The 26,817-nt window shown below is 38.8% G+C and overlaps 2 protein-coding genes across 2 annotated transcripts in view; both read left to right on the top strand.

Moving 5' to 3' along the window:
* LOC127230009 (carboxylesterase 1D) overlaps positions 1-26,817 on the top strand; it is a 392,242-nt gene that overhangs the window by 219,344 nt on the left and 146,081 nt on the right. The window lies entirely within an intron of this gene.
* LOC127230028 (sentrin-specific protease 2-like) lies at positions 3,833-5,260 on the top strand. The gene is given in 1 exon segment (XM_051195155.1): positions 3,833-5,260. A coding segment is annotated over 1 exon segment (1,428 nt).

Genomic DNA, 26,817 nt, shown 5'->3' with positions numbered 1-26,817 from the left:
TAACTCATCAACAGCAGACCATGAGCAGGTCACAAAGAATATATTAAGCTGTTGTGCTGCCCCCTGCTGGACAGTGAGAAGTTCACAGGTGAAGTGAGCCAGTGAATTTAGATCTAAAGAATAAGATGTTAAAATCTTTGTTAGGAATGTTCTATTTAAAATGAAATTATGCATTTCACAACGATAACAAAGGGCGAGGTATATAAGGCTGTGGTTGCATGCATACCTATCCTGCAAGACGCTCTGCATTCAAACTCTAGCTCTCTCACTCCAAATATATACTAACATTATTCCATGTTTTGCTCTTTGTAGTGGTGAACAGGCAAAAGGAAAAAAAAAAACTGATATATGTTATTCACAGTTATTTATTAATCACATAAAGTAATGTGACCCCTGGGGAAATTACCCAAGTGTTTGCTCACTTACACTTCTGACAGGACAGGAAAACCTCAGTTCAAGGATGAAAACAAAAAGGCAGATACCAAGTGTCATTTAAAAGTAAAGGTTTACTCCACAAAACACCAGGCTGTGTGCGGATCACAAGGAGGAGTGCCCCATTACTGGGGAACATAGGAAGGGTCTTCATTTAACAAGATACTTCCAGTATTAGAACCAGTGTCAAGAATAGTGAGGCTGTGAGAAATATCTAATTGTCTGTAATATCCCTTCACATGACTGTACATTTTAAATGTGTTACGTGACATTCATAGTCATTCTGTTTTCTATATATCAATGTACAAATGAGCCTTCTGTATGTGCAGAGGCTATGGCTGCCTACCTCACCTCACCGAATTCATCTTAGTCCTCTCCCTAGGGCCATTAAACAGTCTTTCATCAGGTGAAGGGCAGGGCAGGTATGTACATACCCCATCTTTCTCTCTTCTGGGCAACTCTGAGCACTTTATACCACCTTCTGTTGGTTCCTCACAAGCTGCCTCAGTCTTCCACTGGAACCCTGATGTCCAAAACCCTCAATGGCTGAACTCAGTCTATCTGGTCTCCCTTCTTTACAACTATCCCAGTGTCTGTAGACTGGTGGGAGGGACCAGGCCAAAGCATCATTCTAGGCCTCTGGGAAAATGTTATTATCCATGTATCATGTATGTTGTGGGGTCAATAGTGTGACTCGAGTTCTGGTTTTAGTAAAAAAAAAAGGAAGAAAGGGAGAGAGAGGGAGGGAGGGAGTGAGGGAGGAAGAAAGAAAGGAAGGAAGGAAAGACGCAAAAACAGAAAACACTGGCCGGGTCCAAGAGGTCCAAAACAGAGAAAACTCTCAAGGTAAAGCCCTGGCTAATGTTTGTCAAAGACTTATAAAACCAAAAAGTTAAATGAACATATTTCCTGTGTTGGTGCAGGCAAGTCTTGACTTTGTAACAGATGTCCAGCAAAGCCTCAATCACCCAAGCAATTGAATTTCAAATGAAAGCAGCACTTATTAGTTACCCTATTTGACCATGTGACTCAATACCTTATAGGAATAAAGCATTTTGTAAAACTGTAAAAATTAGCACTTTTTTGAGATCATGAAAGAAGAATATTTTTCAATTGTAAAGAACAACAAAAGAAAAGGAAAGGAAGAGAAAAATATATCCCTTACTATAATCCTCTGATCATCAGAGGAGGGTAACTTATCACTAAGTTACTCCTCAGTCCTAAATTTGAACACATTCTTGAGATGCTAAAGATTGTAAATTACATTTGCATGTAATATGCAGACTAGAATTTAATACATCAACCTCTATAAATTTTGTTTTATATATATATATATACACATATATATATATATATATATATATATATATATCCTCAATGCCACCTTTCCAATATGGAATTGTAACAACATCATTTATTAATTTTTAAACACATCTCTCTAAATGACAGAATACAGAAAGAATGATTTAAAAAATGCATTGTTCCTCAAACTTTCAATGTCTCTGTGTCATGTAAGATTAGATATTTTATACTTTTTCTCTGGTTTGTCTACATAAGAATATTCTGAAAAATATCCTCTTGCCTTGGTCTTCTTAGTGCTAGATGACAGGCTTTATGTTTTTTTTAATAATGCCCTTGAATTGAATTCTTCCTGGTGTTTTCTTAGGGGGAGATTCATGATTTATGATTATAGCAGTATTGTCACAGCAATGCTTTGTCTTTCTCACCAGAGATTACAGGGTTCAACAGAACACTGTTTACCCCATTATTGTTGTTAAAGTATGCATTGTTGGTAATTGGTGTCCACCAAGTCTCACAGCTATAGCATTCTTTGTAGTTGTTAGAAATATTGAGAGGAAATACAGTCATCCCGTGAAAATATTCTTATAGGGGAACTTAATCTAAAATGTAAGAAGCAATAGACTCTAAGTCATAGAATAATACTTGTATTGGGTTTTCTATAACCAAAAACAGTAACAGAAATTCTTCCCTAAGAGACAACAGGATCATAGGATGAGCTAGAATATGACGAGACAACAAACAACTGACACATCTCAATGCATCAAATAATCAAAATAGCGTCTCCCCTTTGCTTTCACTGATTTTTGTGAGGGGTTGATTATCACTCAGGGTGTAGCTAACCCAGATTGACCTTGATCCAGAAACTGTACCTTAGGGCTAGGAGGAGGGAGTAAGGTGATTCTGCATGGCTCTTAGATTCTGCCTAGAGGAACATATACTGTGTGAGCCATACTTTTTAAAACAAACCAAATCTCTATCGATGTATAGGTAAACTGAGCCTAATACTCTGTCCAGAAGAGAACAAAGTGGATGTGTCTAAATGGTCCCAAGGGGGCTAACCCTCTCTCCTAGACTTTGCATTTTAGAAAAATGAAGTGTAGTGAATCTACCGTTCTTCCCAATAGTTTCTTCCTTTCTGAAGACAGAGCTACACTTTGTGCCCCTTGAGTTTTAACTGACTCAGTGTTTGCTTCCAACTTTAAAAAGGCACAGTCTGAGGAGAACTTAAAGCATGGAAACAAGCATTAAGACCCTTAAAGTAGCCAGCCTTGGTGGCATACACATTAATTCCTGCACTCAGGTTGCAGAAGCAGTGCATTTTCGTGAGTTCCAGGTCAGCCGGGTCTACAAAGTGAGTTCTAGAATATCCAAGGGTTGTTACAAGAAACCCTATCTCAAAAGGAAAGCCACCAAAAGGGACCATTGACCTGGAAGATGGTGGGTGGGGGCCGTGCTCACTATAGAATGTCATGAAGCATCAAACTGCATCACAACCAACTATAGAACACTGGACTCATAACCAGGGCCACAGTGAGGCATTCATTCTTGCCTCCAGTTCGTTGACTGTGCTGCCAAGGTTGTATGCCTTGGAGCTACTGGCTACGAAGCTCATTGTTATTACCTCAATTTTGGGGTATAAGGAGGCCTATGGCCCTCTGAAGCCCCACTTTTCCCACAAGACTTTGGCTTTACCACCACTGAACTGTCTACAGTGGAATTACTGGTGAACTATCTCCTAAGAGACAATAATTCATTGATGGACTCGGGGAGTTAAAAGTGCACTTTCATTCTGTCTCACCCACCTGGTGTCACTTTCCTCTTGACTCCAATGCCAAAAGTGCCAAAGAGGACATCTAACACTTTACACTGTGATTTCTGAACTTTAAACAAAATGTCTCAAGAAGATAAGATGGCTCCCAGTGGACTAACTGATCTCCCAGATATCAATACAACAATATTCCCAAAGGATGCACAAAGAGTCAGGTTAACCTGCACTTCAATGTGGAAATTAAAAGGCTCTTGCCAAGAAAGCTTGTTCCTGACCAAAGGTAGGCCAAGCCCTTCCTCAACATGGCAACCTAACCAGCATCTTGGTACCATGTGTCCCAAACCTGCAGTGATATTACAAAAAAGGAAGAGCCAGGAGGAAGCAGGAACTGCGGAGAAGTCTGAAGATCCACACCAGTCTCCAAAGAGAGGGAAAAAAGAACACTGTGAAAAAGAGCCTGCCCATGAAGAACCTGGAAAACATCAGCTATTGAATCCCAAGAAAGAGGGTCCATTGCACCCAAAAAAAAGAGACAGGCTCATAGACCCTCAAGAAGAGGATGTTATTGAAGTGAAATGTGTGAGTACTGGCAAGAGGCATAAACGCACTTACTCTAACATACAGGAAGATGTTGAGAAACGGCATAATGAAAAGTACAGAAGGTTGTTGGACCATTTTCAAACCAGAGATGCTGTCCACTGTGGCCCTCCCAACAGTCACACAAGACCTGCTGACAACCTGAAGAACATCAAAGGCTGCATGGAAGAGCCTGTTCATGGTTGCAAAAGAACTCAATTCCAGCCAAATCACTGTAGATCTCCTGTCACAAAACATCATTCACCAGTCAAAACTGAAAAGAGCTATTCACCAGAGACGCTTTTGGAAACACAAAAGATGGTTGGAGTGGACATTGATAACCAGAGAACAAGACACCACACCCAGCCTGGTATTCTGGGAGGAACTCAGGCCCCAAACTCCGGAAATAGTGACACCAGTGGCATCTTCCACAAGAACTTGTTAATGCCTGAGGCCAAGGAGAAGCCTTTTGAGGAGAAAGGGAAGAGCAGCAGCCAAGACCATGGTCTTGATGTAACACCTAACATGGAGAAGGAGATCATGAATGCACTGGGCCCAGGGCCCCAAGAGGACATCTTAAGCAGTGCGTTTAAACTGAACATTACTCGACGAGACATCCAGACTCTTCAGGAAAGCCAGTGGCTCAATGATGACATCATAAATTTTTACCTGAACCTACTCTTGGAACGGAGCAAATCACCAGGCTATGCCACACTTCACACCTTTAATACATTCTTCTATGCAAAACTCAAGTGTGGGGGATACAGGTCTGTGAAAAGGTGGACCTAGTCCGTGAATATCTTTGAAAAGGACATTGTCCTGGTGCCTGTACACCTGGAGGTCCACTGGAGCCTAGTGGTCATAGACCTTAGAAAGAAGACCATTGTCTACTGGGATTCCATGGGACTCAAGAGACCAAGTGTCCTGAGGTTGATTTTCCACTATCTGCAAGAAGAGAGCAAAGCAAGAAGGAATATAGATTTGAACCCTTCAGAGTGGAAGCAATACAGCATGGCAGCAGAGGAGATTCCTCTGCAGCTGAATAGGAACGATTGTGGAGTGTTTGCCTGCAAATATGCAGACTATATTTCAAGAGGCCAACCCATAACCTTCTCTCAGCAGCATATGCCTCTGTTTAGGAAGAAGATGGTATGGGAAATTCTGCATAAGCGCTTACTGTAAAGGCAGCACTCACTGTCTGCTGAGGCTGCTCCACAGTCTTTTATATGCCTTGCCAAGGACTTCAGGCAGGGTGGCATAAAGAGCCTTGAAACAGGTTCTGGGCTGTAAAAAGGGGATGATGCCTGAACACTCTTCCATGTACTGCTAACTTGGAGCAAGGAAGAGCTGCATCTGAGGCGATGTTTAATATGTATGTGCCTACTACATGTTATAAACACAGAATCCCACAACATAACATGCTGATAAGCATGCCACTTTTGATATTTTGTGACTAATGTTCGTGTTGGATTCTTTTTCAATTGTTTAATATTTATACTTTTATTGGTTTTGTTCATGGGTTTTGTTCATTGGTTTTTGTTAATTTCCATGATATTTATTTTTAATTATCAACTTTTTGTTTGAACTGTTTATTTTGAAAAAAACAAACAAAATGAAAAAACAAAACAAAAACACCAATCCAATCCAGTGCCAGTCTCTACTGCCAATCAGGCTACTTGTCCTAATGTGGGATCTTTCTGATTAGTGTTGAATTCTGTCCATGAGATACTGGGCTCAGCCCAGATATGAACATTTCTAAAAGTGACACATGTTCCAAATCACGTCATGGTTCCAAATGAGGAGATCTGCTTACTCTTTGGATTCTAAGAAACTTCTTATAATGCTAAATATATATTTATATTTCAAGTCTCTTTTAATATCAGCCTCAGCCTTGCAAGTGCTGTAATAAAGTATTTCTTCAAAGAGATATTCAATTTAAAGTTATATTTCTTCATATTTTCTTTGTATACACAAAGCTAAAATTAAATATTTTAATCATTAATATTTAGAATTTTCCAACCCAATGTACACAATTATTATGGATTTAATGGTACTTACTAGTTATGATACAAATTAAACAATGCTCTTTTACATTGGAAAGTTCAAATTTATTTTTTCTATTAGTTGTACATTGTGTCTGTGCTTATGAAGTTAAACATAATAAAGTTTAGTGCTGTTTGAATATACTTTACAAAGTCTTGTCCCTGATGTTGCTCACATTGAGTCATAAGTTTTTCTGAGAGAATTGGAATGCAGATACCCAGGGTGTATTTTGTCAGTGATTGTTATTTTGTTTTGAGCCTCTGATGTGAAGACTGAATACTTTAGTGGGGAACCCTCCTCTATCGTGATTGTGGGAGAAGCTCCATATTGCAGAACATGTCAGAACCCTGTAGGAAAGTTGCAGCAGTGAATAACCTCAGTGTAAGGTGAGGAAGAACACAGATCTCTGCACTCCACAGCATGGGTAAGCAAGGTCATGCAGATGTTTACCCCACCCACATCCATAGAGAAAAATGTCACAACTGACAATGAACACAACAGCTAATAGGATGAAGCTACATCCTTTGCACAACAGGGCCATTAGAATTGCTGAAGCCTATCTTGTTGCTCTCTCCCTCTTTGGTGTTGGAATTTTCCTGCATACGTTTCCTGGTTCCTAATGCAAGCTGTGCTGACTCACTTCCACTTTTCGGGCAGGAGAAACTAGAACACCTAAAGAAAAGTCTCTCTACCTCGATTTATGATACATTGTCTGAGTATTTCCAAGTGCTGCACACAGTCATTAAAAAAAATTACTAATTCATAAATCTTCTAAGTATTACAAATTCAAGAATCTGCAGCCAGATACCTACAATGGGTCTGTAACATCAATATGATAAAATATAAAACCTACTGTGCATGTCCTACTATTGTAAAGCCAGAATATGTTGATGTGTATCTTGGTTAACTTTCAAAAGTGCATGAATATTCCATAAATCTTTCTGTAACTTGCATGAGTACCTTCCAGTAGAAATCAGGACAGAGAAAGAAGCTTAAGATTCCACTGAAAATCATGAGACTGAATGTAGTGGTGACAATTTATTCAAGGACAAACCTGAAGCAAATATGATAAACTTGATGTGACAAACCACACTTTTAGAAGGGATTTTTTTTGATGAATGTGGGCTGAGAGTGTGGTCCCCACACAGCTTTGTACTCAGAGTCATTCACTTCTTGTTATTGTAAGTTTACAGGGTACAGATTTTTCTTTATTTTTGAAGTCAATCACGTACTATTATTTCTGGGTGTTGTACTCAAGTGTACCACTTTTGGAAGTCATTGATTTTTCATAAAATATGAGGAGATGACACAGATGATTTTTTAAGATTTAGACTCCTGTCTTTTGAATAGGTGATTCTTCCTGTAAGCTCTATCCTGATGCTGAGCCTTTTTCCTTCCCTCCTTCCTTCCTTCCCTCCCTCCTTCCTTCCTTCCTTCCTTCCTTCCTTCCTTCCTTCCTTCCTTCCTTCCTTCCTTCCTTTCATTTTTTGTTTTGTTTTTCAATACATGGATTGCTTTGGAACCTGTCCTGGAACTTGCTCTGTATCCCTGGTTGGCTAGGAATTCACAGAGATCTCTTCTTTCTCTGCATCCTGAGAGCTGAGGTTAAAGGAATGCACCTCTACCACCAGAATGTATACTGAGTCATAGTCCATAAAGAGTAGAACTATTTTAAGAGTACCTGAAGACCTTTCTATATATGGGCTATGTAAGAAAAGCATGTTCCTTTTTAGGAGGACATTATCCATTCCTCCTGCTTGTATAAATCCCTTCCTCCTGCACCACTCTTAGGTCAAGAGTCAGGACTTACATTTACATCCCTGGGTGGCCTGAGAACTTGGAAACTTATTAGTCCAATTGCATCTTTCTCTTTTCATCTATGCCAATGAATTTTGCTTTCTTGGTCACCTTTCATTCTGTTTGCTTTTCTTTCCAATACAGAACATGTTAGAGTTATTTCTAAAAGGCAACCACCTCCACTGAGGAATTTCCTTCACCATACTAGCCTGTGGTCAAGTCTGTGGGTCATTTCCTTCATTGACGTGAGAAACCAGAGCCCACTGTGCAAGACAATCCCATGACAGTTGTTCCTGGGTGTATAAAAGAGCTAGATAGAAACTCCAGGCATTAAGAACTACTGAAAGATGAGGAATTAGTTTTCCCTAGAAATGAAATTCTTAAATGGATGTCCAATATCCGTCATGTATAGTGTTAGCTATAAAACATATACATATAAACAAGGACAATGGACACATCTGGCTTTATTTATTTATTGTTTCATATACATATGTACACATATATGTGTAAAGACAACAATAATAAAAGAGGACATGAATTTTTGGATGGATTAGAAGGGTTGCAAAGAAGAGAGGATCAAGGATGTTGAGTATATTTTAATTGAAAATAAAATTACTGTAATAAAATAGAGAGCATACCCAATGAGCAAGCCATGGGGAGCAAGAATCCAGGCAGCACACCTTCTCACTCTTTGCTTCAGCTCCTGCCTCCAGCACACTGCTTTGGTTTCCATGGATGATAGACTGTCATTGGTAACTCAAATAAAATTCTCCTTCCCCAGTTGCCTTTGGCCAGTGAGCAAGAGAGACAAAGTAGCACAACTTTCTTTTTTATAAATCCTGTCAGTCATGCAAAAGTAAGCACTACACCACATGCAAAATATCATTCATTCCAACATCCAGGGAAGGCAGAAGGCACAGGGAACAGGCCATTTTTCCATCCTCTATGAAAGCTAAGTCATGTTTTCTTTGGGACAAGTGCTACTTAGATAGCTGTTTCCTTTTTTTTTCTAGACCTCTGCACACTATGACAATATGAGCTATTGCAATTGAGTCATAACAAATCTAAACCCTGTAGCTTACATGCAGTGATGCAGACATCTAATCCCAGGAGGAGGTAAGAATGTCACTTTGTGGGGCCAGTCTGAGGTGCATATGAAAATTTTGTCTTAAAAATAAGATTCTGATCTTTCCATAACCAAACTCTTGTTCTCTATGTTATGTTGACTTCATGGAGGCTTCCAGTCACCAAGTAAGGAGTTCCCATGGGATTAGTTACAATTTATCCTTATGTGTCTGGCAGAAATTGACCCAGTATAGCTGGTATAGCTCCATGCTTGTATCCTTGACATAACGACTCAAAGAAACTATAGCATTCTAGTTTTATTCATTTTCAAGGAAACAAATATAATGCCTAACTGACAGTTGATGATGTACATGAAACTAATTCTCTTTGGACATTAAATATATTATCCCGTGTTAATGGAGGACTTAGATATTATTAAAGGTATATTATTCTATACTAGGTATAGCATACCTGCTATATTAAGTATATCTAGTATACTTAGGTATTGTTGACTGTATGGTTGATGCATTGAAACTTTAGACAATTTTCTAGATCACATTTGATTTCTCAGGAAGAAGACTATCTACACTGTCACTTATGGTTCCTAGAATAAGGAATTAATTTTAGGACATGCTCTATTTTCTGCAGAAGATATTTGTTATTGTCTGAAAAAAGTTAACTCTTTTAAAAAAACTGTCAAATAAATATGAATTTAAAAACAATATGTCAATGGGACTAATTGAACTTTAAAATATAGGACATGTTTTAAACTATGTAGTTTTGTTATTAAACAGAGTGAGAAGAAAGATTTATTGAGATAACTTTTGTTTGTAATATTTCTTATTAGTTTATCAAATTTATTTTAGCACTCAAACTATGGATTCTTTATTTCATTCTAGTATAGGACATAGGCTCGATGCATATGTTTAATTTCCATATGCTCATTTATTGTGTGCCTTCAGTGCATGTGTGTGTGTGTGTGTGTGTGTGTGTGTGTGTGTGCAAGTGTACACATAATAGACTACAAATGGATGTCAGATGAAGACTCCCAAGAGGAGATTCTCTCTTCTCTAGTTCTCCATTCAGTCTTGTCAGGCTTAACAGCAGCACTAGACCTGAGGGATACTTAAGGGGCTGGGGTGGGACCTGAGAAAGGCAGTGTGAGGTTAAAGCCTGTCCTGGGAGAAGGTGTCTGGCAGTGGATTTATGAGATAGGGTCTGGCAAGGCTAGAGGGCTAAGGTAGAGCCTGAGTGATACTCCATGCCTTAAATCCTGCCAGCACTGGGGCTCAGGACCACAAAAGGACTCAGGTCAGCATCTCAGCATAAAATGTTTTCATTAGCTTCCTTGCCCAACCCTGAGATCAGGTTCCCTGTCCTGTTCTTGCCTTGTGGGAAAACCATAGGTTGGCACAACTCAATGAAATTTGGAAAGAGCTCTCACTCTAAAGAGGAAAAGCATGCAAAAATTGGAATATGTTCTTACTAGTGTTAAATGCACTGTTTTATAGTTACAATTGTTTATCGAACATATTAATTTTTCATCTTTTCTTGGTATTTCATTTTCCTTTCCAATAGAAAACCTCTGAACAAACACACCTTTTTGTCCTAATTGTGTAATGCATTAGTAAACAATAGGTATACCATGATAGACTAATTATATAATTCAATCACATGTATCACTTAGTTTTTCTTCAGTCTGTGTAAAGAACACTTGAAACACATGGCTAGTATGTGGCAGCTGTCCATAATAGCCAAACAAGTTTGGGAAATGCTGAACACAGAAGTGTTAAGCAAGTCTCTTCAATGCAGATCATTCTCAGAATTTTTACTATGGTAGTGCTCACTGCTAGTGTGCAATGAGTGAATACAGTATTTGGTTGTTGAAGTATGGTCACCAGGTGGAGTGTATTATAATGCTCACGTGTGCCAAGCACTGGGCCCTATCCTGGACACTAAAAAGACTTTTATTGTTCAAGGAAGAACTTTCCTTTATATGAGCCCCTTTTCCCTGCAGATGCTTGTTTTGCTCACTACAGTATGGGCTCTTGAAAGCAATAAGTCTATAGAGTGTTGGATGCATCTTCATTTAGATTATAACACAAGAGGTTTTATATACAATGGATGGTATGGACAAATAAGATCACATGAGAGTGGATCAACCAGTGTAATTCTTGGCTGACACCTCATGAGTTCATTAATGCTCACATGCAAGTGTTCATCCTTGGAGTATCACTGCCTAACACACAAGGGCATGGACCTGTATTTGTATACATGCATTTGTAGCAGATTTGGAGATTTTGGAGTTGGTCATAAAGCTGGTTATGTCTCTTAATTCCCAGTCATGTATCCAATTTAATATATTTTCAGGTTTTCATAGTTGTCTTGGTCCAGTTAGCAACATAGTTGCCAATGAACATTATCAAACACTCCTTTCATCACTCTATACCCACGCAGTCATAGCATACCAGTTACAGACATTCCTATTAATGGGGGGGGGAGCATATGAAAGGACGTTTTTGGTCTAAGCACTTTGGAAATAGAGGCAAAGTACACGAGACTTTTATGCCTAAAGTAATATCTGGCACAGCATTGCCTTGTGATTCTTCAGCCCATCTTTGGAGCCACCCGTCCATTATCATTGGATTCATCAGATTGTTGCCTTCCATTTTCCTTTCACCATACTCATCACAAGTCTACTATTGTGGTTAATTAAGGATCAGGATAAACAAATAGGCCGAATAGATGTTTATTCAGGGAGAAATTACTTACAACCTAGACAGATGAACACCAGGAAATTCCACCCGATGCTCTCCTGTCCGAGTTGCCAGAAAAAGAGCTTCTCCCGGCTCTTCCTCTGACCTACTTCCACAGGTCACTTCCGCCCATGGCTCCACCGCCCAATGGGCGTGGTCAGTGCCACAGAAGGACTATCTCACTACAGTCTACAAGTCACAGAAAGACTAACAACCACTCTGAAGATTGGATCAGTGTGGTCTTCTGATTGACAACATGGGTCCTATCATATTCCTGAGGAGTTATTAAAATCTTCAACTTCATTTCCTTTGTATAGTTGAAACTCTATTAAGAAATTTGAAGCTCTTTAGAAGTGAGTTAGTCCTGGGCACAAGATGTAGCTAGCAGAACACTTGTGTAGTGAGATATTCACTTTGTCTGCTTCTGTGGCACTGACCATGCCTATTGGGGGTGGAGCCAGGGGCAGAAGTGACTTGTGGAACTAGGTCTGAGGAGCAGCCAGGGAACGCTCTCTTGCTGGCGAGATGTGGAGAGGAGAGCATCCAGTGGAACTTGCTGGTGATGGTAGATGTCATTCTGTAATTATGTTTCTCTTATTGGTTAATGAATAAAGCACTGTTGGCCAATAGGAAAGCAAGATTAACAGGACTAGGAGACAAGGAGGAGAGAGAAAGTAGTAGGGAAGAGTCAACATGTAGAGACCTGAGAGAACAGAGGTCCGGGCCCTCTCTCTGGTAAGATAAGACCACGTGGAAGTACTTAGAATAGTAGAGCTAGCCGATAAGAAAATAGTAACTGGCCAACAGCATTATGTCAAATACAGTGTCTCTGTGTGTTATCTGTGGCTAGCATGGCAATGGGACTTGACTGGCAGGGAAAACCCTTACTCATAACATGCTGGTGTTCATCTGTCTAGGTTGTAATTTATTTCTCCCTGAATAAATACCTATTCGACCTATTTGTTTATCCTGATCCTTATTAAACCACAATACACTTGTCCATTGTGTTCAAGGCCTTGGGTTCCATTCATAGCACAGCAAATGGAACAAAATTAAAAATAAGGGAAAAAGTTAAGTAGCTAAAGATGTGTAAATATTCAGGTTCAGTGGAACATTGCTTTAATACCCACACCCTATAGGCATGGTTACATCTCTGTAATTTCTGGGCCAGCTAGGCTATATAGTAAAGTCCTGGTTTTTTTTTTTTTTTTTGTTTGTTTGTTTGTTTTTTTAAATATATATATATATATATATATATATATATATATATATATGCTAATACCTACTTTTAGATATGAATAAGTCCTAAAGTAAGAAAGTTAATTGACCAATAAGTCAGAGCACAGCTTCTAATGGTATGAAACAATGGCAGTATTACCAAGCCGCTCAGTGTTACTTACTGAAAATCATTTACTGTGTTATCTGAAATCTCCGCTGATGAGCATATTGCCTTGTTACAGGAAACCTCTTTGTGGAATCTGATGGAGATTTGCAGAGTAAAGAAGGAAGGAGGCCACTACCACCAGCATCCCATTAGGAGGATGAAGGTAGAAAGATGATGGTCTAGACGGGTACCACTCAAAAACCAGGGGACTATTCTTTGCCCTGAGAGCTTCAACTACCTCATAAGATCTCTCAGCTGTGTTTGCTTTAGCCCATGCTAAATAGGTATGAATAAAGGACTCAGTGTTATGATTTAAATTCTCCTCCAACAGACTGTGTCAAGTAGCCTGCTGACCAGTTCTGGACTACTGACCATGTCTGAGTAGAGCTGGGAGCTATGGTAATATTAATGAGTAAAACCATCAAATACAGGTGGCAGTGATGGCCAATAACCTGAATGTGATCCCACCAAACCAAATCAATAAATATATCATAGTTACTGTTCTCTTACTGTGATGAAAGTCCATGACCAAGGAAACTTTTAATTGGGGGTTTGCTTACAGTTTCAGAGGATTAGTTTCCTCATGGGAGAACATGGTGGCTGGCTGGCAGGCAAGCAGGCAGGCAGGCAGACAGGCAGACAGGCAGACAGGCACATAGGCACACAGGCAGATAGACATTACACTGGAATAGTAAATGAGAACTCACATAGGATCCACGCATGACAGGGTAAGAGAGAGTGGGAGAGACAGACTAGGCCTGACATGTGTGTTTAGAATATCAAAACCCATCAAAACCCCATTTCCACACCTTAATCAACAAGTCCAGACAGTAAGAGCAAAGACATGAGAAAGTTCTCTAGCTACAAACACAAATATCCCATGATTATTGAAAATAAATTCTTTTATTAGCAATCAGAATTATACAAACTAAAACAAAATATCATTTCACTCAGTAGATTGCTTCTTAAAAAGGAGTCTTCATGGCAACTGCCACTAACTCACTTGGCTCTCTCCTTAGATGACACTGGGCAACACCTAGCTATAAGAGTGTGTAGTTATGAGGAATGACTACTTTTCCAAACCTCCTTTGCAGCAAGGTGGGCATTGTGACTCATCAGTTTCATAGGAATCATTTCAGTGTAATTTCTATGTCCTGTGAGCACTTAGATTTAAAAATATTTTATCTGTTTTTCCCTTGTCATAGGCCAGAAGACAAACTTAGTCAAGACTCTGTTTCAGACAGGCAGCCATATTCACTCCTCTAGGCTATGGGAGCACTACAGAGAGCCCTGAATACTTGAATGGAACAAAGACATCCTTGCTGCCTCAATTACATACCTGTGTAGTTGGACATTCTTTGTACTACCAGCACCCAAACAATGACATGGAGCCTCTTTACTAATAATATAAGCTTGTCCTTAGCTTAGGCTTGCTCTCAACTAACTCTTAAGACCAAAAGACACCTGTTTATATTAATCTACATTCTGCCACTGAGCTCCACACTGTGCATCTGACTCCTTCCACCTCTTGCTGGAAAAACTCGGTCTCCCATATTCTTTCCCAGTGTTCCTCTCCCTGGAAGTCATGTATATCTTCTCCACTGTAGATATTGTCCATTTAGCTCTGCATTAAATCAACCAGAAGGTGCAATAGATGGGTGAGGGAAAAGTACACATCTTCACACAGTGAAATCAAATTCCCCACAACACATCTATGCAGTTAGATGAGCAAGAAACACATTTCCATTGTGGCATGCACAGCACCTTTCTAATCAGCCCTGCAGAGGCTGAAGGAGGAAGATTGTTGGGAATCCAAGATCAGCCTAGCCTACTAAGTGAGTTCTAAGCCAGTGTGAATGTTCAAAACAACAATATAAATGACACTGAAAATGGTAATGATAATATAAACATCTATATTTTAGATCTCACTTTGTTATTATTAGTATCACTACTGCTAATGTCATTTAGATTTGGGGATTTTATTTTTTAGTTTTGGGGGTGTTTTGTTCATGTTTTTGATGCATGGTCTTTCTATGTACCCATAACTATCCTTGAAAATACTTTGTAGACCAGGTTGGCCAAAAACTCACAATCTGTCTGCCTCTGCGTCTTCAGTGATGATTTAAAGTTATGCACCAACACATCCAGCTTTATTTCTCCTTATTACAATAGTATAGTCTGTGCCTTAAATAATATACAGGTCATGTCTGTGTGTTTTTTATAATGTGTGTGGTATTCTTGTTCTCGATTTATAAGAACATAAGCATCATAAATTAACAGATACATTATTTGGTATGCTATTGTTATTCAGGACAGCAAAACTAAAAACATCTCACATTAAATAGGGAAAGAATTGTACTTTGTGGTAATTTATTGCACTGGAATATTATATATCAGAGAATAACTGCTCTAGTGATGAATTTATAATTACTGATATCAATTTAGTATTAATATTATGTATTATATTTTTATTACACATTTCATTTTATATATTATGTTATATTTATTATATTATATTATTATATTGATACTATGTAGCATTATTGAATGGAATCTGAAGTCATAAGCAAACATAGCCTCCCATCTCAGAAAAATCACTTTTAAGGTTAGTACCTTATACTTGAATGAATAAATTATGTCTACCTTATTAATTAAGTCTACCATATGTAGAGCATAGCTGGATAGAGAGATGCCTCAGTGGTTAAAGGAACTCATTGTTCTTGTAGAGGACCTGGTTTAATTTCCTGCATCAATATATCCCTACCTATACCTCATCTTCCAAAAGATCCAATGCCATCTTTTATAACAATAGTTACTACAAACATATGGTGCACAGATCACAAACATTCAATAAACATAAAATAAAATATTTATATTTCCTTTTTAAAAATGTGTTTATTGCTCTTGTACAGGTTCAGGATCAGTTCTCAGAATCCACCCTGGATGGCCTTGACTCCAGTTCCTGGTTATCTGACTGCCTCTTCTGGTCTCTAGTGGCACCTGTACACTTGTGGTACAAATAAACTCAATGCCAGAACACACATGCACCACAGATAAATAAATAAATAAATAAATAAATAAATAAATAAAATTTAAAAGGAGTATGGAATCTGACCTTTATGCCCATTTTGAAATCCACCAGGAAACACATTCCATTCTAAGGTCCATTTATTTTATGAGGTTAATTCAATATCTGCCATGTATAAAATCTACTCAGGTAGGAAGTGGAGATTGGATATCTTGATTTCAAAGGACACATATAAATCTGAACATAACAAGAAGTCAATGGCAATGAAAATTACTAATATTTATAGAGGATTTACTCTGTTCCAAGCCTGTCCTAATGTTCACCACAAATCACCCATTGGTAGTCTCACAAAGATTATTTAGCACTATTACTAACCATATCTTGTAGATGAAGAAATTGAATGTTCAATGTCACAAGTGTCATTAGAGTAAGGCCAGAGACCTAACACCCACATGTGAGCTTAAACCCTATACCCCATGCCTTCCCATGAGATGTCAACAAAGTAATACAAGTAGGTCATCAATACATTAGAAAGTATCTCTGGGTCCAAGGAAACAAAACAAAACAAACAAACAAAAAACAATGTGGTCACATAATCATCTATCAAAAGCAACAGACAAGAAACACAATTTATCTTTTTTATTTAACAAGTAGTGCATGAACAACATTAAGATGAGGCAGGTATAAAGTCCCACATGATACTGCACAGCTGAGAGGTGAAGGGAAGAGATCAGGAATTTAAAGACAATGTGAGCACAGGAAATTCCAGGCCAGCCTGTCTAAAAAAACAAACAAACAAAAACAAAACAAAACAAAAAACAAAACAAACAAACAAAAAAAAAAACAGGAGGGGAGGAGAAGAAAAAAAAGAGGAGGAAGAGAAGAATGGCAGAAAAAGGAAAAGTGAAAAACACCAGGGTCTGATAAAAACCAGCACTGAAACAAGCAAGAGGTTGAAGCAGTGTGGTGCCTGCTGGTCAACCCAGGAGGGAGTAAACCTACAGAGATGGTTGAAGCATGGGATTCCAGGTCTCCAATTTCCTCTAATACCAATGTCTTTCAGAAGTTATGCTTTGCTCAAAAGCATCTCCAGAACTCTTCCTCAATATATTTGTTCAGAAAAATTAGTCTGCTACATTTACTCATTGTGTTGACTGTAATTATTTTCAGCAAAACAGAAAGCATAGCATGTGTGTACATTCACAACACTGTTTCTCTTACTATTAAAGCCCACATTGTGAAGTTGCTCTCTGAACTCTGAAGGCCTTTGAAATGTTGGAAAGGATGGGGAAAACCAAGTTACAGATGGTTTAATAACTTCAGGCTTTTATTCTTTTTTTTGGATCAACTATGAATTCTAATAAATTCATCTAATAAATTTTCAGTTAGTAACCTGTAAACACCATCACACTTCCCAGGAAATGAACCCTAATTCTTGTCCTGGTGATGTTATAGTTAATTATGGAATCATGCATATGTCATGGGAAATACCTACACCATGTAATTAACTAGGAGATTAAAAAAATGTCCAATCCAACTGTAAACTTTTATCTCCTAATTAATTGAGACTGTTGCCCTTTTCCTTTTCAGGTTATATGGGTACAGTAAGGCAGATCCCAAGACCATGCTAGGAATAAGAGCAATTTTTAACTACCCCCTTAAATCTCATCACATAACATGGAGACATATCAATTTAATTGGTGTTCTCTTACATTCCAATGGTACTGTAATGTAATTAGTGTATATTAGGTAGCAGAGTGCCCAAGGAAAAACAGATTTTCCTGGCCTTCCCTGTACATGTGCCATGGAGAGAAAAGTGGGGCTTAGGCTGGGCTTCCCTTCCTAGGAGATGCTGCAGAGAACAGCTGTCCATTCTGAACAGTTAGTGTGTGTTATTTAAATCATCATTTTCACTAATGTCACAGTTAAACACACTTCTTTTTGATCCAGGGTTTCACTTAGGTGGCTCACAGATCCATTTCTACAGAATTACTTATATGCCTCAGTCGGATTCTCAGGTAATCCCCAAAGTTCCTGATAGCCAACTCATTCCCTTCACCTCTCATTTGTTAGTGATGATAACAAGTGGACATTAACTGTTGGAATTTCATATACTTATTCAGTAGGTTTACTTTCTAAATGGTCAGAAATATACATTTTTTTCTTTAAAATCAGTATGTCTCTTTTTTCCTTCATTTTTCTTCCTTTATTCCTTGCTTCTTTCCTTCATTTATTCATTTCTTTCTTCTACTCCCCTTCTTTAAAAAGCAAAAACAAAAAATAAGGTCTCATGTGTTGTAAGGCTGACCTTGAACTTTCCATCCTCCTGCCTCCTCTTCATCAAGTGCTCTCTTAATTTTGTGTTTGAGATGCTAACTAGTATGTATGAAATGACCAGACTCTATCTACTCCAAGTTAACACTGGCTTTCAATGGTGGCTTGGCATGATTTTGTACCTGACTAAACTATTTTTTATCTCCTTGAATTACTCTCACTCCATCTTACATATTTCTTCTCTATTGGCTTGGTTTTTTTTCCATACTCTTTATTGAATTACAACTTGATTTTCCAAGGTCTCAATTATTATTAAAAAAAAAACAGAGGTGATTTCATCCTCATCAGGACAACCAAGAGCCAATTGAAAATCTTGAACATTTTAAGAAGCAGTTAATATAAATGTTCATGCCATCTTCAAATAGAGTCAAGACTCTGAAGACTGAGAAAATCTACATTCTTCATAGATGAGCAAAACCACATCCAAGAGACAAACAAAAGTTTTATCCAACTGAAATCATGAAACTAAATGTGGTTATGGCCTCACACTTGAAATTACATTTTTTTTAACCAGAGGAGAGGACAGTCCCAGATAGTCTTGTTCTCAACACTTTTGCAAGCAGTCACAGAAATAAAATCATCCTGCATCTGGATTCACTCCTCATTCCACTATCTATTCCCTACATGCCTATAATCTCTTGATGAGAGTCAGGTTCACATACAGCAAGAAGAGTGCTTCTACTCCTTGTTGTAAATTAGTGGATCTTGTTCTCATCTTCTTGCTGTAATTGTCTTTTTCCAATTTTGAGCCCAAATTATCCTCCAGTTTGGTTTTGTGAATGGCTGAGTCTTAAAGACTAGAAAGTAATGATGACCCAGTTTCCATTGGCCACCTGAACTTTGATTCTCATATTTACTCTCTGTAACTTTGCTCCACCAAGTGGTGATTGTTTTATTAGCCCTATTTTGTTGTCTACTGCCATCTAATTTACATAGTTTCCCTCTTCAGAGATATGTTATAAGACAAGTGCCTGATGATGAGATCCCTGACTTTTCTGGACTGCCCAAGTTTCCAAAAGTAGGACGTTACATATCATCCTATCATTTATCTGTGGAGCAAACATGTATATTCCCCAGGGGCCTGGCAGCCACAAAGCCTCACTTATTGAAGAATTACTTTGAGCCTGTGAAAAATAATTGCACTTGGTCTGTGAAGTGGGGAGAATATGTTTATGTTCCTATTAATATGGATGAAGTAGTCTGTCTCGGCGCTACCCATTGTGCTAGACTAATTAAGCCTCAGGGATTTCCTTGACTCTGCATTCCCAGCATTGAGATGACAGACACACCATCACATTAAGAATTTCCCATGTTTGCTGTTGATCCATTCTCAGATCCTCATGCTTTTATATTAGGCAATTAACTAGCTGATACATCATCCCAGACTGTGAAACACCTTTCCAATATAGCGAATGTCAAGTTTATTTTTGGTATACTTTTGGCTTCAGTGAACTTCATATCTGATGTGGACTATTCTGAAAGTCCCATTGAATGAAAGAGTATGTTTTTGCCCCTCCAGGGGATATTAAAAATGAAGAAGGTAAAACCCTGCCAGTATGCTAGGTTTTATTCATCAATTGGGCCACAGCATCAGGACACAGACTGCTCTGAACAGCCATCCTGTACTGTCTGGACTACTCAAGACTCCTGACTCCTCAATCTGTTTTAACCTTTGATTACAGTGCAGTGCAATTTGGAATCATTCCTGGAACTTTTTAAAATGTGTGTACTTATATTGATCACCAACATCAGAATCAATTTAGATAATCATTCCTCACTCTCTCAGTCTTGCACTTGGGGTGAGGGCAATGAAGGACCCTTTCAGTGGAGTATCACATACCTGATATTCTATATACCAGATATTTATTCACAAATCATAACAGTGGGAAAGTAATAATTTTGAAATAGTAATGAAATAATTTTATGGTTGGGGCACCACAACATGAGTAACTGTATGAATGGGTCATATCATTAGGAGATTGAAAACCACTGCTTTAGAATCTTGTTAAAATTCAGACACACCACTTCACATGTAAGATGGCACTTCTAAACACTAATGTGCACCTGGAGATCTTGTCCTAATGCATGGCTGATGTCTTTGGATGGAAGCCTGAGGTTCTGAATTTATAATAAGCTCCTAGGAGGTCATGTCAGGAAGACTGGCATAAAAGTTATTTTGAGGAGCAAAGAAACTGTAAGGCCTAAGTATTGAGTGGTAAGAAATTTTCCAGATGAATCTCTCCCTGTGAATGTTTGATCATAAGTAAAGGAATATTAAAAGATTATACTTATGGATTTGATTACTCCAGTGACAGTGAAGATGTTGTCAAGAACTTTTTCATTTAATGTGTCACTGTGAAACTAATTGTTCCTTTGGTAAATTTTTCATTTTTGCCTTTTCAGCTTATAAGACTCAAATAACAATGACATCCTAAAATTTGCAGACATATGTACAGAAATAGAAAAAAAAAACATCCTAAGTGATGTAACCCAAAACCAGAAAGACAAATATAGTATGTACTTACTCATAAATGGATACCAGACATAAAGCAAAAGATACCCAGACTACAATCCACAACACCAGAGAAGCTTGAACCCTCTTCTGGAACCATATGGAAGCAGATGCAGAATTCCACAACTAACCAATTGTCCAAGCTCCTGGAGTACAATCAAAGTGAGGGAAGAGTGACAATATGAACAAGGGAGTCAAGAATATGATGGGGAAACTCACAGAATCAGTTGACCTGAGCTAGTGAGAAATCACTGACTCAGGTCTGACATGTTGGGACCCTGAATCAAACCAAACTAGACTCACTTAATATAGGTGACAATGGTGTGACTGAGACAATATATGAGGCCACTGGCAGTGGGTCCAAGACCTAACACTAATGTACAACTTCATTTAGTGGAACCCAGTCTATATGGAGAGATACCTTGCCCAGCCTAGACACAGGTGTGTGGGGATGGAGAGTTTCCTTGATCCTGCCTCAACTAGATGATGGGAAAGACTTAGTAGACTTCCTTGGAGAGGCCTTACCCTACCCAAGGATAAGTGGAGGGAGCAGGAGGACAGGAGGGAAGGGTAACTGGGATTAGAATGTAAAAAAAATAAATAAATAAGTTTCAAAATAAAAAGACTCAAACACTAATTCTATGATCAGAGTCAAATGCCATGTGCATCCAAAGCACTCAACACAGAGTCTGATACATACTAAATGCCAGTAAAAAACTTGCTGTAGTCACTGTCACTATGACTATGCTCACAGAGAAGGTTAAGGCCTAAATTTATAGAACAGCTACTGCTAATTTAAAAGATGTCAGAGCCTGATTCACTATTGTGTTTGTCTTCATTTTGGAGCTTCCTGTGTTGATTGAGAATTGAATGATACAATGTGGTTGTTTTATAGGTTTTTCTGTCTTTCCTATATGCCATTTCATATATTCTATAGAAAAAAAAATCTATTGACTGCCTTGGGCTAGGGAGCTGTTTTTGTTCTTGTTATTGTTTTTGTTGTTGTTGGGTGTAAGACAGGGTGTAGCTATGTAACTGGCTCATCAGTTGCTTTGTGTGTGGCTTAGAGTGTCCTTGGATTTGTAGCAATCATCCTGCCTAAAGGCTCCCAAGGGCAAGGATGAGAAATGTTGCTCACCAAGCCCAGATTCTTTAATTCAATTCAAATCAACAATATATATTGGATGCTATGAGGCTAAAGCACATATCACTCCTGATGCTTGATTATTTCTAGACATAGGAATTATAGTATCATGTAGTTTAGCCTCATGAACTATGAGCCCATCTAATGGGTGATGTCCTTCTGTATATATGTTTCTCTTATTGGCTGATAAATAAACCACTGATTGTCCAGTAGCCAGGCAGGAAGTGTAAGCAGGGCTTCGAGATGAGGAGAATTCAAAGAAAAGCAAAGGGAAAAGCTAGCAGTGAGATGCCAAGCAGCTGCCAAAGGAGTAACATGCCAGATTACATCATGGGCAAGCTACGGTTTCATGGCAATACATAGTTTAATAGAAATGGGTTAATAATTAAGAGAGAGCTAGCCAGTAAGAAGCCTGAACCATTGGCCAAACAGTTTCTAAATAATATAAGCCTCAAGTGTGTTTATTTGGGGCTAAAGAACTGTGGGACACAAACAATATGTACAAAATGGCACCCATACGTGAGGCAAGAATTTCCATGTAAAACTTGACAAAAGCGTAAGAAGGGGTTCTAAACACAAAAGAATGGAGGCAAGCATGGGTTCTTGGTAGCAACATTTCCCCAGGTGTGCTCTACTTTCCCAGGTGGATTCTGTTTGCTAGAGAAAAGAGGAGGCTTCGACTCCTTTAAGAGAGGCTTCCTGACTCAGCATTAGTGGCAAAAAACCTCACTACTCCTTTAACAGGCCCTGCTACCAAACAATTAAATGCTGCTTATGAGTAGCTGGTGGCATCATGCTTCTCAGTGGTGACATGAACCTAGAAACTCCACCATGAAGCCTAGACTCTCAGAAAGCCAAGGAATAGAGTGGGACCAGCTGCTGCTTTAATCTTACCCATGCAGATTAAAGAGGCATGTGGTCAGAAAACGATAGAAATATACAGTAAAAACAGATTCAGATGAAGAAAAATCTCTAAATGTACCTGGGCTTGGGAAAGAAAAAAATAATAGACAGTCCCTTAAAAAAGAAATAGAGAAGCTGGGTGTGGTGTCACACACCTTTAATCCCACTACTCAGGAGGCAGAGGCAATCAGATCTCTGTGAGTTCAAGGCCAGCTTGGTTTACAGAGAGTTCAAGGGCAGTTAAAAATATTCAGAGAAACCCTGTCTCAAAAATGTAACAATAAAAGTAAAAGAGAGGGGGAAGCCACATAAAGATGGAATGTACATAGAGAGTCTGGATACTGTATGTTATTATGTTGTCTTTGAATTGTTTGATTGCTGAGAAAGGAGCAACAGCTGCTAACAGACATTTGATTAGAAGTGTTGCTGGATTTTTAATACAACCTATATATTTTAAAAATATTTTGACTTCAATATTTAAGTCTAAGGACATGTTACTTTGGGAAAGAGGTTCTGCTTTTGTTTCCAACAAAGTTGAAAGGGTGTAGATTACTTCCAGACTAACATGGTTTGATCAAGCACCTGAAGCAGGTGATCCAACATCCAAGACAGCTGAGATGATGAAGCCTCTCAGACTACTACAGTGAGAATTTGACCAGGTTTCTGGGTTTTCTCAGGATCTTTTTGGGATTCACAGCACCCCCAAACAACAGGAAGCAGGTTGGAGAGAATGATGCCCAAATTCCTAAATATTGTTTATGGTTTTTTTCATTTCAATGGGGTTGGTTATAAGTTGTTAGTGATCATAGGCAATCTCTTTTTAATGGTAAAAGAGAGAATATAATATAGAAATGAATATTTTTCATTGGTATGGATTTTGGTTTATTGAAACAAACTTAAGGTCAGTTTTGTTATAGGTATATTTTTACTCTTGTTTAGGTATTGTGTTTTTACAGTTCATTAAAAGTATATAATCAAATACAGATTATAGGTAGTCATCTATAATAGTCAAAACTTAGAGTTATGTTAGTTAGGCTTTCTGGATATTCAGAAATATATTTCAAATAGATAGGTAGTCTACAAAACCCTCCAAACACCTACAAGATATGACATTTAAAATGGCTTATTAGGGTTTTTCATGACAATGAGACACAACTGTGCCTGTCAACACCAATTATGTCAGAGAGGAAAATGGGCATGGAAGAAAGTTGTATTGAAGTTTGCCTTCACCATGGCAAGACTAGCCATTTGGGCAAGACACTTCTCTTGCCTGGAATGTTTGACAGTATGCTGTCTAAACTGGACATGTGAGAACCACAGAGAAATGACTGCTGAACTTTCCAAAGCAAGATGAGACAGTCCTGCAGGGTTCCTGCTTCATGGAACAGTCTGCCAGACATTCTGCAGAGAACAATGACACACAACTGCTAATTCAGGTGGACAGTTTAATATTTCTTGCTTTACTGGGAAGTCTGCCAGACAAGCTATGGCCTACGGGCTGGATGGATTCTCCATTTACACAGGAACTTTGGGTGACTGTCCAAACAGCAAGATGTGTCTTTCAATTCTAGAGTTTATATATTATCCTTCTGATTAGATAAAGTTGAAAACAGATAGTTATGGTTTTCCTTAGTTATGATAAAAGATAACTTATGATTTATTAAATGGTGCAGAAACATCCTGAGTATCAGCCCAGACTTTGACCCCACCATTTTTGACCCCCATCACCAGGTCTCGGCTAGAGGTGAATCTGGGACCAATTCCGGTAGAATCCCCCCCACACCCTTCCCCGGGAACTCCCTGGGTTGGCCCCAGATCTTGCTGCCCCTGTGTCTTGTCCCCATCAAGAGCACACATGGAGCTCTGATACAAAGCCACCCACCCCTACCAAGAACCTGCCCTCCTCCTACCCTGTGACCTACCCTGCCCACTGTCTCACCACTCTGGTTGAGCACTGGGACAGCGGGTGGAACCAACAATCCTGCCACCTTCTAGGAACTTCCTGGAGCTGTTCTGAGCACAGTAGACCTGCCTGTCCACGTGGGACCACCTGTAATTTCCAACTGCCTGGTCTCTGAGTCCCTCAGTCAGTCCTCTACTGGAGCTCCAGGTCCCTCCCAGAGATCCGTCTATCTCCCTGGGGCCACCCTGAGTTCCTGTGGGCTGGATTCTTGACCCGATCACCGGGCCTCTGCCAAAGAGACCTCAGCTGCAGAGTGCCAGGACCAGGATAGATCTGCCTTTCAGCATACTGAACATCCTGAGTCCCAGCCTTTGGGATCTTTGACTCCCATTGCCAGTCTTTTGCTGGAGCTTGATATTTGACCCCAATCGCTGGGCCCCTGAGAGGAGAGACCTCCTAGAAATTTTGGACCACCCAGAGCTACAGACATCGAACCTCTGACCCACCTAAGCCCACCTGGGGAGTACCATAGGGAGAGAGAGACCCCGCCAACACCTACTGGAAGAAGCTATGGGAAGACAGGAATACAAGAAAACACCTAACAATGAAAAGACAAGATAATACCACCAGAATCTATGGAATCTACACCAATTAGATCAGAACACAACAAAGCAGATGAAGCAGAAGAGAACGACTTAAAAATTATCATCATAAAAATGATAGAGAACCTCAAAACAATGTGAGAAAATCCCTTAAAGAAATGGAAGAAAAAATAAAAAAAAATGGAATAAATGAACAAATTTCTTAAAAGAAAGTACAGAAAGCCAAGAAAAAACAATTAAACAGGCAAAGGAAACAGTTCAAGGCTTGAAAACTGAAATAGAGAAAATAAAGGCAACATAAATAGAAGGAATGCTGGAAATAGAAAAACTGGGCAAATGATCAGGAACTACAGATGCAAGCATAACTAACAGAACTCAAGAGATGGAAGAGAGAACCTCAGGCACAGAAGATAAACTAGAGGAAATAGATTCATTGACCAAAGAAAATCGTAAATCCAACAATCCTTAACACAAAACATCCAGGAAATGTGGGACACCTTGAAAAGGCCAAACTTAAGAATAATAGGCATAGAGAAAGGTGAGGAAGCACAGCTTAAAGGTGCAGAAAACATATTCAACAAAATCATTGAGGAAAACTTTCCCAATCTGAAGAAGGACATGCCCATGAAAGTACAAGAAGCATACAGAACACGAAATGGACTAGACCAAAGAAAAAAGACTCCTTGACACATAATAATCAAAACACCTAACATACAGAATAAAGAAAGAATATTAAGAGCAGCGAAGGAAAAATGACAGGCAACATATAAAGGCAGACCTATCAAAATAATAAATTCACAAGATAAACAAATATTTATCCAAACTAACCAAAAAGCAGAGAGAAAACATGCAAATTAACAAAATCAGAAACAAAAAGAGGGACATAACAACAGACACAGAGGAAATCCAGACAATTTTCAGGTCATACTTTGAAAACCTGTACTCCACAAAATTTGAAAATTCAAAGGAAATGGGAAAGTTTCTACATAACTATCACTTACCAAAATTAAATCAAGAACAGACAACTTAAAAAGACTTATAACCCCCAACAAAATAGGAGTCATTGAAAGCCTTCCAACCAAAAAAAGCCCAGGGCCAGATGGCTTCAGTGCAGAATTCTACCAGAAATTCAAGGAAGAGCTAATACTAATACTCCTCAAATTGTTCCACACAATAGAAATAGAAGGTTCATTACCAAACTCTTTCTATGAGGCCACAATCACCTTGGTACCCAAGCCTCACAAAGACACAACTAAGACAGAAAACTA

This window comes from Phodopus roborovskii, unplaced genomic scaffold (assembly GCF_943737965.1).
Source record: "Phodopus roborovskii unplaced genomic scaffold, PHOROB, whole genome shotgun sequence".
NCBI classification, from domain to species: Eukaryota; Metazoa; Chordata; class Mammalia; order Rodentia; family Cricetidae; genus Phodopus; species Phodopus roborovskii.
The sequence above is the reverse complement of the archived record's forward strand: the minus strand, read 5'-3'. Positions and strand labels throughout refer to the sequence as shown.